This window comes from Dasypus novemcinctus, chromosome 25, assembly GCF_030445035.2.
Source record: "Dasypus novemcinctus isolate mDasNov1 chromosome 25, mDasNov1.1.hap2, whole genome shotgun sequence".
NCBI classification, from domain to species: Eukaryota; Metazoa; Chordata; class Mammalia; order Cingulata; family Dasypodidae; genus Dasypus; species Dasypus novemcinctus.
Window position 1 is genome coordinate 22750850 of NC_080697.1, and position 14721 is coordinate 22765570.

Consider the following 14721-nt stretch of genomic DNA (forward strand, 5'->3'; position numbering starts at 1 on the left):
CTAAAGTGTGCAAAAGGATGGAAAATTCTGGGAAAGAAGATTTGGGGTGAGTTAGAAAGATATGTTCTGGTCAAGTCTTAGTGGAAACTCAGGTTAATGCTTCAATATTTGCTAACATTTAAAAATGAATGAGAATGGTGATTGAGGTTGTATTTCTTGACAGCTTGCTCTAAATTATACCCAGTGTTTTGTGGTGACATGTAATCATTCTGCTTAGCTGTTTTAACAGCAATCTTCTAAATAAATTATAGTCATGGGGGGGGGGGAGTGTTTCTCACTTGGCAATACCTTTGGGTCCTAAGGCATCAACTAGTCACCACCCATTCACCTCATGGCCACAAACCCTCTTGAAGGCCAAGATGGGAATGCTACCTGAGAGGTAATAAATAGGCCCTGAAATACTTTCCCTGCAACCCAAACCTACCCAGGAATTGCAAACATCTCACTATCTTTTAAAACATTTTCTGAATCAGTTATTTCAACAAACTATTGTCAACTTTTATCTGCTTCCACACCTTCCTCAGGTGCAACACTCTCCAGTTAGTGACACTCAAAGTAATAGAGTCGCTCTGGAGGGGGCTTTCACTCCAGGGGCTAGGGAATAAGCCTTGCTGGTACACTCATATTTTGTAAAACTGCCCTCCAGCAAGTCTTACCTTCCTTGCTTGGGGCAAGGGCAGGGAAGCCTCTCTTCCTTTCCACTCTCAGTTGACATAGGGTGGAGGTCAGTAAGCTTCCTGACCTATGCATGGGCTGCAAATACAAAATAGAAGGAGAGGTGCAGCTGGAAGATCAGGGGAAGTCAAGGTACCTGGGTCTTCACTGGGTTTGCCACTACCTAACATTAGATATTAAATGCCAGGTCCCCTCTAAGTTTGCCAGGACTGCTATAACAAATATCACACGCTGGTTGGTTTCAACAACAGGAAATTCTTGTCTCACAATCTGGAAGACCAGAAGTCCAAAATAAAGGTATTGACAGGCCACATTTTCACCAAAGTCAGTAGTGTTCTGGGGGGACTTGCCAGCCCTTCAGAACTCAATCTCTGCCAATATCACACAGTAGTCTGTCTTCTCCGATCTTCTCATCTGACTTCTGCTGCTGTGTCATGTCCTTTGCTTATAAAGACTCCAGTCTTACTGGATTAAGGTCCACCGTGCTTCAGTTTGGTCACATCTTATTGGTATCTTCAAAGATCCCAGTTACAAATGAGTCTACACCCACAGGACCACAAACTGGGACTTGAAAATGTCTTTGTGGGAGGCATGATTGAGTCACCACACCCTCTTTGGGTTTTGGTTCTTTATCTGTAATATGAAAAGGTTGGACTAAACAATCCCATTACCGCACTAAGATTTCACTCTTCCATCTTGGCTGGAAGTTGGTCAGTCTCGTGTAACTTCACACGATGATGTTCTTCTGTTTTCCTCTAAGTCTAAACCTGAGGTTTCCTCTAAGTCTAAAACTGAGGCCACATCCAACTTGCAAATGTGTGTGTGTTTTGGTTTGGTTTTTGCAAATGTGTTTTGTTTACATTCCCTAGTGTTTTTGTTTTTTTTAATTGAAATTAGTTGCCAGCATTTAAAAATAGGGTGATTTCCCGTAATTACTTCCAAATTGTCTTGAAAATTTTGGATCTGGCCATCTCTGCACAGCAACCTCTCCTAGACAAGGCACACACTTTTTGGTTTACTATCATCACCCCTAGCCCTGTTCGCTCATTTCCATCCCTTCCCAGGCACATTTAGTTTGTAAATCCTGTTTTAAATTCTCTCAATATTCCCTAGGTTGCATGGAATAATGGCACTTTGTAAAGGACATATTCAAACCTATTTCAGTTTTGAACTGGTTCAAAGTGGGTGGGTTTGTGGGCACACGTGAGCCCTTGGGCATGCCTGCCTGACTTGTTCATGTCGGTGGGACGAGGGCTAGAAGCTGAAGACCTTGTGATAGTTCTGAAAAGCTCTCCATCTGCGTGGCTGACTTTCAGGCATGCTAAAGGTGGATGAGGGGCTCCATGTGAATAGGAAGAGATGAAACCAGAAGAGGGAGAAACGCTGAAGGGGTTTTCAAGTGTCCTTTCTCTTCTCTTCTTAACCTTATTGTGTAGGACCAGGCCAGAAACGGCGGGCGGGAGGCTGCTGTACCCAGCTGGGCTCGCTGTCGGCGCTGAAGCATGCTGTTCTCGGGCTCTACCTGTTGGTCTTCCTGACCCTTGTGGGCATTTTCATCCTAGCAGGTAAGAAAGGCCCTTTTCTGTCCCAAGCTTTAGGGGTGTTGGAAGAGGTACCCAGGAATTGAGAGCGGGTGGAAATGGGAGAGATGGAGCCTTGGCTGTTCATTCCTGCTGTCATGAGCCCAGGGATGCTGTCCTCACCGCCGCCACCATGAAGAGGAAGCTGGTTTGTCTTCCCCATTGGACACGACTGCTCGGCAGCCATGCTGGTGTTGGGGGGGTGGGGAGTGGGCAGTGGCTCTGTGAGTTGGTGAGAACTCTGATGCCATCAGCAAAGCTGCATGAGGACTTTCGACTCTTCCTACATAATTGTGCAATACTGTGCAGGTCACTGGCCTCCCTGGACCCCGGGTTGTGGTTTGCACAAAGTGGCTGGCATCATCTTAGCCCCTAGTCCTGAGCTGTGATGAAAACGATCAGGAGGGATTTTGCTGCTGAGGCTAATCAGGGCCATAGTATACCTACTGCCCTTTGCAGGAACGGGGAGTGGTGGCTCCCCCAAGACAGCCTCTTCTCCCCAGTTCCTGTATGCAAGGCAGGCCAGGGATGATAGGCTGGGGTTGGGAGCACTTTCTCTAGCCAGAGATGAGCAGAGCTCATGTCTCGGGAGGGATTAATCTGGGGGCCTGCAGACCCCACGCTCTGTCAGCACAGCTCACCATCCACACCGTGATGCAGGCAAGCAAAGCAGACAGGAGGAAAGGTTGTGCTGGGCCCCTGACTCCTGCCTAGAGCCACCTTTCTAATTGGAGGTTTGGGAGACTTGATAAGGTAGGTAGGACTGGGGACACAGGCCCAGTGGCATCTCTCCAGGAGCTCCGGTGGTCAGGCAGGGTCAGGCCAAGGCAGCGTGGGGTAGGTCATAACCAGGCTGTAAATGAATTCTGTGGTAATGCACAGGGCAAGTTTGGGTGTGGCATGGAGAAGGGTGGGGCCCCTCAGAGCCAGGCTGCCGACCAGCCACAAGCGACATGGAATGCTGAGGGCGGGGTCCTCAAGTTAACTCTAGGGCAGGAATCTGGAGTTTAAGACCTCACAGATGACCCATCCATGGAAACCTTGAGGCAGATGCCTGGAACGTCCCTGGTCTTGACTTACCTTCTGATGAATGGGACCAGTTACCTGGGCCTTGCAATGGGATGTTCACTGCTGCCTTCGCCCTGAGGTTTCCATATGCAGAGCTTGGGGCATACACTGAGGGTGGTGGCTCTACCACCATTGTTCCAGGGGGCAGCCAAAGGCAACAACAAGAGAAACTCATGATTCATCCCAGGAACGAGGGATGACGTCCAGCAGGACCCATCGCCGGCCAAGCCAGCCAGAGGATGATTTGAACATATTCTTGGGCTGCTCAGTGAGAGATTGAGATCTGGGTTTTGTGGGCTTGGCTGTCACGACCATAACAAATTTCTGGAATGTTTGGAAAGCGTGTCAGGCCAACAAGAAAACCAGGCTACAGTGTTACAACTGCTCTGCTGAACATGAACATTTAGGTGATAGAAGGGGTGGAGAGAGGAGAGACCAGGCTGGCGGGGGGCCTAGGTCACTGGGGGCCCCGGAAGGACATAGGGTCTTGGGGAAGGGATTTACAGGGGAGTGAAAGTTCTCTCTGGTGTCTGAAAGACTGCCTGTGGAAAAGCGCAGATGTACTCTCTGTGGCTCCAGAGGGCAGAACTAGGACGAATTGGTGGCTGTTGTAAAAAGACAGATTTCTAGTCAAAATAAAAGAGAGAGCTTTCACAAGGAGTGCTGTGCAGCATGGTGCAGGGAAGCTTTTTCCCTGGCTTGGATTATGAATGGGATTTATGATGACATCCTGGAAATATCAAAAAGGAGGGCGGAACCCAGTTTCTCAATCTAATCAAAACATTTGCCACACTTCCTTAGTCATTCCATCTGAGGATGTTGACCATTTTAATCACCTTCCAAACTGAAGTTTCTGAGTACCAGATTGTGGGATAAAAACTGCAGATAGATTGGAATTGATCTGATGAAACTGGACATCATTTTTTGCCTCTTGGCTCTGGGTGTGTGGCCACTGTCCCCTCCCTCCCCAAATTTTGTCTGAAAAATAGTATTGGCCTCTGGGAGAGGTTTAATGAGGATGGCTGTTGGAACAGAGCAGTCACCGACTGCCTCACCCCTGGGTTGTGACTTGGGAATGTGGTAGACAGGGCTGAGGTCTTCAAGGAGGCCCTGCCTGATCTTAGGTAGGGAGTTTCTTTAGATTCACCCTGATTAAAGACCTGCAGTAATGCTTCTTTCAGATGTTGGGGAGATCCATGGCTCAGTGTAGACCAAAGCTGATCTGCTGGGCTGCTGTTAGATGTCCTGCTGTAAGCACTTCCTCATCCTTGGCACCACCTGTATCTCAGCACTCTGCAAAGGGTGACTTGCACAGGAGAAGTTCTCCTTGAACCACTATTAGACATCTAAATCTCCATGTTGGTACAAATCTCACTGATCTTACAACTGGGTGACAAAATTGTCCACTGCAACCAAGTATCATACCTGAATCCCGCTTGCACAATGCAGGGATTGTCTGAATTCCTGCTTGGACAATTGTACTCACTTCATTATATAGCTCAAAATCTGATTGGAGTTCAAATGCTTACTCTTACTAGTTTCCAATATTATGAAAGTATATTTTAATTATATAAAAATATTACTCTTACAAACCCTGCATGAGACTTCTTTCCATTCATTCCTTACCCAAATACTGAAAGTAAAAGGCAAATACTACACCTATGTTTATGCATCATCCCAGCTTCCCTTGTCAGAAGATTAATTCAGCCATCACCCAAATTATTCTCTCAAATGGACTTTCTGCCCACTATCTATATGTTCCTGACCAGCATCCTCCTATGAAGTTTCCTCTGCTATTCCCACACCATCACTGAGTTCTAGCCCTTCAACTCAGGGTCCTCCATCATTTCCCAAAGAGACTACTGTAGTCAATTCCACCTACCCAATTCCACCCGAGTCTTTCTATGTTCTCAACAGTTTGTTTATTACCTAGGCCGATGGTTCCCTATTATGTTTCCATTTTCTTCCATGTTTATTATTGGACAGTGTATTAGTCAGCCAAAGGGGTTCTGATGCAAAATACCAGAAATCTGCTGGGTATTATAAAGGGTATTTATTTGGGGTAGGAGCTTACAGATACCAGGCCATAAAGCATAAATTACTTCCCTCACCAAAGTCTATTTCCACATGTTGGAGCAAGATGGCTGCTGATGTCTGTGAGGGTTCAGGCTTTCGGGGTTCCTCTGGGCTCAGCTCCTCTGTTTCCTCCACAAGGTCAGCTGTAGACTATGAGGCTCTCTAGGCTTTGCCTCTCTCCACAAGGTCAACTAGACTGTCAGGTGTATGGCTCTGTCTCTTTCCCCGGGGCTCCAGTTTAAGACTTCAGCATCAAACTCCAACATCAAAACTCCAACATCAGAAAACCCCCAACTCTGTCCTTTGCTGTGCCTTTTATCTGTGAATCCCCACCCACCAAGGGGCAGGGACTCAATGCCCTAATGACGTGGCCCAATTAAAGCCCTAATCATAACTCAGTCAGGCCCAAATATAGATTACAAACATAATCCAATATCTACTTTTGGAATTCATAACCATATCAAACTGCTACAGACAGTAAAAACCATTGGGCTTCAGTTCATGATAAAGAGATTTGAGATTGAATGTCCACTTGGTCAGGAAGTCCTAATTCTAGCACTTTAGACAGGGTGGTCTCTGTGATGGAGCTATAGGGTTAGAGGAGCTTCGGTCTTAGCCATGACTACTTCTGGGACATCAGTGTGGTGACAAAGTGAGGTCATCAGGAATCATATCTCCTAGGAAATGTCCACCTCCTCCTTCCCTTTCATTGAATTTGAATTCCCCACTGTGAAAATAAAACAGCAAAGAGGGGAAGTACAGATATTTCTGGGGGCCTAATTTTGGGGGAAGTTGGAGTGTCACAGTGATGTAGACTCTGGCAACTGGACCCAGAAGAGTTTTTGGTAATAGAAAGGCTCCTTTCACTCCTTATTCTTTCTTAACAGCAACAGACATTTCCATCACCATCCTCAACATATGCTTAACTTTCACATGAGTGCTTAGTGGGTGTAGGACACCAGAACAAGCCCTGGAAATAAATCATGTCATGGGGTTATTCCTGTCCTTGGAAGGTTTAAAATCATAAAGCATGTACATATTAGGATAGTATGGTATAGATTATTCTGCATGCCAAATTATACAAAGAGGAGGTGGAATAGTCAGGAAGGCATCAGCTGTAGGAGAGCAAGTGATCTGAATAGCATTTGAACCACTGTTCTTAGTGACTTTCCTTCAAGAGTCTGTCCTGAGACTGTGTGTCAGGGGAAAGTGTTACACAGAGCTCACATCCATTTACCACAGATTATTCATCCCATCAGGGCAGCTTAGAAATAAGAGCTTGATGCAAATGGCTGCTGCTTCTTTTATTTTTAAACTTACGATTCACTGTGTTGTACAGTTCCCTGGATTTTATTTTATTTTTATTCTATTACTATACATACAACCTTAAATTTCCCCTTTTAACCACATTCAAATACATAATTCGGTGCTGTTAATTATATTCACCATGTCATGCTACTGTCACCACCATCCATTATCAAAACTTTTCCATTATCCAAACTTTTCCATTATCCCAAATAAAAACTCTACATTTTAAGCCTTAAGTCCCTATTCCCAACCACTGGCTTTATTGGGAGACTCTGTCAGAAACAGTCCTGTGAATTTTTGTCCTTGTGTATAGTTAAGGATGTTGTTGAGGACGTTGCTTATTACATTATACCATGTCAACTTTACAAGGATCCAAGGAGAAATTCCTTTCTGTCTTAGTCTCAGAAGAAGATATGCTTTCCCTGAGGAATCCTTTGTTTTTACCTTATGGAAACTGAATTTGAAAGTAATTAAAATTGCTTTCAAAGAGGTAATTAACATGAACCAAGAGTCAGTTGTCATCCAGTTGTAAGAGTGTGAATTTGAAGGTAATTCAAATTATAAAACCTGGGTTGGTAGCCTATCCACAACTAGATTTTAGATTTTAGGGAAACCATTTTGTGATAGTCTCACTGCTGGCTCCACTGAGTTTCTCTATACCTGTTATTTTTCCTTTGTTCATATCTACTGTTATCTTAGTGTATTGTATGTATTCATATAAACTGCCTTAATCCTTCTTGAGACAAGGCTGGGTATTGTGCACAGCTTGTCATCTTCTTTTTTAATACTACCTACTCTATGCAATTCTTCAAGTGAATGATGTTTTTAAATATGCAACTGCTTGAATGAGTGACAGAGATAAGGAAGCCTGGAGGGGATCTTATTTGTGGAAAAAAAGATGATTATTTCACTTTTAATCGAGTGTCTAAATGACCTGGTAAATATGGAATCATTACCCAAGGACATTTGGCTAGCTGAAATAAGCATGTAATTAATTATATTAATATGCAAACATTACAGTATATACTGTATTTACATTGAGCATAGAGAGAGAACATTTAGATGGGCAGGTCATGCAGTACTTAATACTGGCTAAAAGCACCAACTTTGGAGCCAGCCTGTCTGAGTTTGAATCATGGTTTCACCATTACCAGCAGTGCAATATTAACCAAGTTCCTGGACTTTCTCATACCCAAGTTTCCTCAACTGAAAATGCAGGGAAATAATGAGTCTGCCTCATTGAATTACTGTAGGATTAAATAAGTTAATATATTTAAATCTCTTAGAATAGTGCCTGGCTCTGTACAAGTATTAACTGCTATTATTATTGTTATTGTCATCACTACTAGAAGTAGTATTACTAGTACTATTAGTATTACTATTCTTGCTTTTTCTTGGCTTCCTTGGCAAATAAGCTTGATAATGTGACCCAAGAATAAGAAAATCTTGCATTTAGTTCCAGCTCATCCATTAACACTGTAATCCTGGGAAAAATTACTTTGACTGTCTGAACGTTTGTATACTCATTTGTAAAATGAACAGGTTGGGCTAGATCAGTGTTTCTCAAAAGCTTTGACTGTGACCTACATTAAGAAATTCCTGGGAAACGGACTTGGCCCAGTGGTTAGGGCGTCCGTCTACCACATGGGAGGCCCACGGTTCAAACCCCGGGCCTCCTTGACCCGTGTGGAGCTGGCCCATGCGCAGTGCTGATGCGTGCAAGGAGTGACCTGCCACGCAGGGGTGTCCCCCGCGCAGGGGAGCCCCACGCGCAAGGAGTGCGCCCGCAAGGAGAGCCACCCAGCGCGAAAGAAAGTGCAGCCTGCCCAGGAATGGCGCCGCCCACACTTCCCGTGCAGTTGACACAACAGAAGCAGACAAATAAACAAGACGAGCTATTCAGCAAATAGACACAGAGAACAGACAACCAGGGGAGGGGGGGATTAAATAAATAAATAAATCTTTAAAAAAAAAAAAAGAAAAAGAAATTCCTTTTACATCACAACCAGCAAGCACATATACCCAGCAAGCACATAAATGTGTGATGAATGCTGATAATTTTCTATTCTATTCTAAATTTTAAAATATGGTCACAATTTATACATTTATTTTATGATCCATGAATGGGACACGAGCTGTAGTTTGAAAAGCTGTGGGCTTCATAATAGCTCTATTAGTCTATGCATCTTTCAAATATTTTAAGAACATAGCTATATGCTTCAAAAGCTAAGAGCTTTGAGGCCAACTTCTGGTTTCAAATTCAGATTGTGCCACTGAATGGTTCTAAAATCTTGGGGCAAATAATTTAATCTCCCAGGGTCTCAGTTTCCTCATATCTAAAATGGGATGATAATGGTACCTAACCCACAGGGTGGTTTTAAGGATTAAATTAATTAGTACATGAATGTTTTTAGTGCCTGGCACAAAGTAAGTGCTCAATAAATATTAAATGTTATTATCATCATTATTATTAAATTAGATTTTGCTTTCAGAGTACAAAAGGATTAGAAACTTACTTGTTTAGCCTAAGCAGTCAATGACTTTTATCTCTAAATAGAGATAACTGTGCTCTGCATGGTAGGGGGTAGGTGCCTACATCCCACATGTTTCTTGTAAATACACAAGAGAAACTTAGATAGTTTGAGTAATCATGGACTTACTGTGAAATACAGGGGTCTGTAAGCCAAGAAGGACAGTGTTTCTAGCATTGTTGCTATTTGTGAAGAGAGAGATAGAGAGAGTGCCAGCCCTATGGTGCCAGCCCCACCCCTGGTACTGAGAATCTGAGCCTTGGAAGGAACCTCAGAGGACACCTTGCACAACCTCACTCCCAAAGAAAGAACCTCCCTCATGACTTCCCAGGCAGAGGAGGTGTGGTGCCTCTACTGAAGAACAGCTGCAAGTGACAAAAACTTCTCTTCTTGTCTTCCTTGACTATCCCCAACATACTCTTTCTAGTTCTTCTTACAGGAACAACCCAAAAAAAGGCTTTCTTCAACTTCATGGTTGTTCTTCAACAAGTGTAAAACACCAGGCACAGGAGTGGATGTAACTCGAGTGGTTGAGGTGCCTTCTTCCCATGTACAAGACCCTGGGTTCAATTCCTGGTACCTCCAAAATTTAAAAAAAAAAAAATAATAGGCTTAGGAAGTCCCAATTCCTTCAACAGTAGCTTACCTGACCTAGTCTTGAGACCTCTATGTATACATGCTTTTATCTTAACAATTGCCAAATTATATTGAAATTATCTATTTGAATCCTTCCCTTCTGGTCTGAAAGAAACCTCTCTCATAAGGACTTGTGTCTAGTGTATTTTTGTACTCCCAGTACCTAGCACAATACATGGAACATAATAGGTGCTTAATATATTTTTTAACTGAACCCTTCAACATTATGACCAGGTAAGTATCTTATAGGAGAGGTACCCTGACAGGAGCCAAGGTATTCCACACAAGAAAGTGACCACTATACCTGCAGTCGAGCAGATTGGGAGTGGAGGAAATAAGCATCTCACTGATAGCCAAGGTAGCCTAGAAGCTACTGGGCAAAGAAGCAGAGAGTCACCCTCCTGGTGCACAGAACAGAGTGGGAGAAGAGTGGAGAACAGATTGGGTTGGAGGAGAAAATGGAGAATATATAGCACATGCCCAAACTTCAGATTCTTTGACCCCATAGTAGAAAAAGGGAATCTTTGGCTCCTAAAGACCTGGCCTTAGAGTGTGGTGAGGTGGGAGAATGTGACTGCTGTTCATGGGGTCCTAGGAGGGCCAGGGCAGAGTGTGCAGGGCTGTAACCAATGTTGATCTCGACAGTTGTGTATGCTGATGTTACCTAAATGTATATTAGCATTTCTAGCAGTGACTCAGTAATGCATGACACCACATCCCAAACAATGGAATTCTAAGCAACCATTAATAATAATGTTAATTCCTCATCAACCCAGAGTTCTTTCAAAGGAAACATTGCCTAGTGAGGACCTCTCCATCCTCTGTTAGCACAATTGACATTTGTTGGTTTTGTAGCTGCTTTAACTTAAATATGGGTCTTGTCAGCAATCCCAGTTAAATGTCATCACATTGGTTTCTGCCAAGTATTGCAGCCTGTTGGATCAATTTGAATCTGGATTCAGACATCTTTCCCTTTAGCTTTTCCTTTCAACCCTGTGCCATCAGTCATGTTTGAGCCAATATCCCACCCAAAGCCATGTTCCCTAGCCACGTGTACAGTTAGCGGGAGGATGCTACTAAGGTCATGCTAGGCACATGCACGCATTTCATTCCTCATGTCTTACACTGTTGAAGCAGAGACACCTCGAGTCTCCCCATTAGCCTTCTTACTTAAACTTAGACCTTAAACATGTGAGAAACTAACAGCCCTTTCTGCTGGATCCCGCCTAACTTTAAGAGCTTCTTTCCCAAGCCCAAATGACCAAGAAAATTTTGATACCCGTACTTCTCCAACAAAGATTCTGCTGCCCAGGATGATAGGCCTTTCCTATCTCTTTGATTTGATGGATGCCTTAGACTGTTCCCGAAGTGAGAAATGCCGGAAATGTGGAGGCAGCTGTACATCCCCTGCAAATTTGGCAAACATGCTCTCTGGGTCCCCAGCCAAATCATTAATTTCAGTTAGATAGGACTGGGCAGAAGACTGATGGCACCTACATATTGCTGGAGTCCTTCCTTTAGCCAAAGAGCCAAATATGGCCACCGCCTATTTTTGTAAATAAAGTTTTACTGGAACACAGCCATGTTCATCCATTTATATATTGTCTGGCTGCTTTTGTACTATATCAGCAGAGCTGAGTGGTTGCAACAGAGACCGTATGGTCCACAAAGCCTAAAACATTTACTATTTTGTCCTTTAAGAAAAGTTTGCCAACCCTACTCTAGACTTAAACTCACCATTAATTAGCCACATTGATCCTTCATCTCTGGATGGTGCTTTAGAGTTTTCAAGAATTTTCACATACATCATGCCATCTGATCCTCATGACAACCTAGGTAATCCACAATGTAGTTCACAGTTTGTGGATGTGGAAACCAAGACTCAGAGGAGTTACCTGTTTGGGCCCAGCATCACACAGCTAGTGAATGGGGACCTGGTCGAGGGACATGAATTCAAGACGTCTCTTCCCCAGAGCCTCGTGGTGAGGTCATAAACCACGGCTGAATGGTATGTGCCCTGGAACCGGGTTGCCAGGGATCAGATCCTGGCTTTTCCACTTACCCCATGACCTTGGACAATTGACTCAAGCTACAGGTACCTTAGTGTCCTCATCTGTAAAGTGGAAGTAATACAGTAATAACCTACTTCAGAGCTTGGTGAGGATTAAAATCATTTCTCTACCTAAAATAGTGCTTGGCACCTAGTGTCACCAGTGTTTGTTATGTGATCATAGTCAGATAGAACCCACATTGACTGTGGTAATCCAGCCCTCATTTCACCATGTTATGCAGGAAGGAAATATCGAGAGAGACTTATCAAGTGCCTTCATCTCTATCCCAGGAGGCAGACTTGGAGGAAACTGGTCAAAGGCAGTGTGCAGCACTCATACTTGCTAGAAAAAAGAGCTTTCTTATTTAAGCAAAAAGATAATGAAAGGACTTGAATTAGTCTCTTGCTTCCTTCCACACCTCTGTGTCTCACTCTTCAAAGCTCAACCTTGTACCTTCTAAACACACCCTTCCTTCTGCTTTCTGGTACTATCTTGTGTTGTGTGTGTCCAGAGCTATCAAATAGATTTTGCCGCAAACTCATGGCTTTGAGTTTGGACTGAGATCGAATCTGAGCATCTAGCAAACCCTTTGTTCTCTGCCTTGTTGGAGAGAAGAGAGTTATAAGGACTTGGAATTTCTGTGATGACCCTGTAAGCACTTGGCCTTGGCTGCCACCACCCAAGAGTTTGGAACCCTCCTGCCTCAAATTCAAAACAACAGACTCTTGTTGAGTGCCAGCTATGTGCTTGGCACTGTGTTAGACACAGGGAGGTACAAAGAAAGAGAGGCCCCTGCCGTAAAGATCTTCCCGACTGACAGAGCAGATATGTGTAAAAGTAACTATCCAACACTGGGGAGAGAAAGAGCGGTTGTTTTAGAACCAGGCAAGCCAGAGTTCAGATATCAGCTTGACCATTTATGAGATGTGATCTAGGGGAAATTAATTTAGCTTCTCTGAGTCTCATTATTCTTTTTAACCATTAAAATGGGGAGAATATTGTCCTTCACTCAGAATTGGGAATATTCACTAAAGTAACATGCAAAGGGATTGCACAATGCCTGGCTTAGCCTAGAGGCTCAGAAAATGTTTACTTCCCTGTACATTTCAAAATAGAGATACAAAAATATTTTAAGATGCCCCAAGTTAATCCAGTTAAGCATCTCTTGGTCTCCTTTGCTGCCCTTGGCCCTCTACTTGACCTCTACATTTTGGAGTAACTAGGACCCCAATCCTTGGCCCTTTCCTTTCCTTTATTTTTTTTTAAGATTTATTTATTAATTTATCCACCCCTCTCGCCCCCTCCACCCCCCATTGTCTGCCTTCTGTGTCCATTCACTGTGGATTCTTCTGTGTCTGCTAGTCTTCTCTTTAGGCAGCACCGGGAACCCATCCTGGGACCTTCCGGAGTGGAAGAGAGGTACTCAATCTTTTGCTCTGTTCATGCTCAGGGGACATGGGTAGAGCTCTCCCAACAACTTGCCATGTTTCTCTCTAACAAGAGCACCACTCTAAGCTACATATTCTGCATCTCAGCAGTCATGTGGGGGTAACCAATGCCAGTCCCCCTTCTCTTCGGGATCTCCATCCCTACAAGGAATCTTTGGAACCCCTCCCACCACACACACACCTGGCACTTGCAAGAACATGGGGTGAAGAAAGTGAGGAAAATGTCTTAAGTGACTTAGGGCCTAAAGTCCAAGAAGCAATGGGGCTGGTTCTGGGAGGAGGAACTGCTACAAAGAGGCAGCCCTTCTGCAAAACCACTTTGTTTCTCCTTCTTACTGTTGTCAATAACAGTGGGCTCTGGCCAGTTGTCCTCAGTGAAACATTTTCAGTGTATTATTTGCCAGAGCTTTGGGAAAACAGCATCTTTCTGGGAGGAGTTAAGGAAAGGCATCTTTTATTTACCTCTTAACACTTATCCCCTACCATTAGCCACAGCCATTTAGCACGCACAAACAGAGATTTCCTTGAGAAAACCAATGCCTTTGCAAGATCTATAAAAGCATTTTATACCCTTGGGCTCAGAAATCCTCCTTGTGGGAATTTGTTGCAAGGAAATGATTATAAAGAAGGCAAATGTAAAACTCTTAGTCGCATTATCCATAATAGCTCAAAATTAGGCGGGGCTAAGTGTCTAACCTTTGGGGGTTGTTTAGCTAAATTATGGTAAATCAACACAAAGGAATATTACACATCCATTTAAAATGATAATTATAACAACTGTGAAGCAGATGGGAAAGTGTTTATGAAATTATGTTAAGGGAAAAAACAGCACTCATTTGTGTGTGTACACTATGAGTGCAATTATGCAAACAAATATGTATACAAAGGGATAAAGAGGAGAAGGGAACTTGGAGAAACGAAAACAACTGTGGGGGAGTGGTAGGCTTATTGGTACACATTTTCTCCTTCAATTTCCTCTAATGTTCTAATAAAACCATCTTTTGAAAAGGCCATGGGAATCCTTCTATAATCCTGAGAACACGGCACCCAGCAGTTTGGACTTCCCCCAAACCACCAGCTCACCCTCTGGGGGCAAACGAGTCTCTCGTTTCCCACTCATCAGTTGTGCCTGTGCACTGCCCCAATGGGTTGGAGACCCTGCCAGCAGAGGCTCCTGCAGTTCAATTAATAGCAAAACACTCCTGCCCCAGAGGGAGCTGCTGGGCAATTTCCCTGAGGACACACAGCAAAGGAGAGGCAGAATCCCATGTAAAATGAGAGCTGGGAAGGCTTAGTCCTGGCCTTAGTTTTAAAAAGAAGACAGAGGCTCAGGGTGAGGAAGCATCCT

General features: G+C 43.8%; 1 protein-coding gene across 1 annotated transcript in view; it reads left to right on the forward strand.

The window, feature by feature from the left end:
• Window positions 1-14721, forward strand: part of SCARA5 (scavenger receptor class A member 5) — a 120589-nt gene that overhangs the window by 24365 nt on the left and 81503 nt on the right. The window contains exon 3 of the mRNA XM_058287801.2: window positions 2112-2240. Within this exon, the coding sequence (XP_058143784.1) occupies window positions 2112-2240 (129 nt within the window). The remainder of the gene's footprint in view (window positions 1-2111; window positions 2241-14721) is intronic.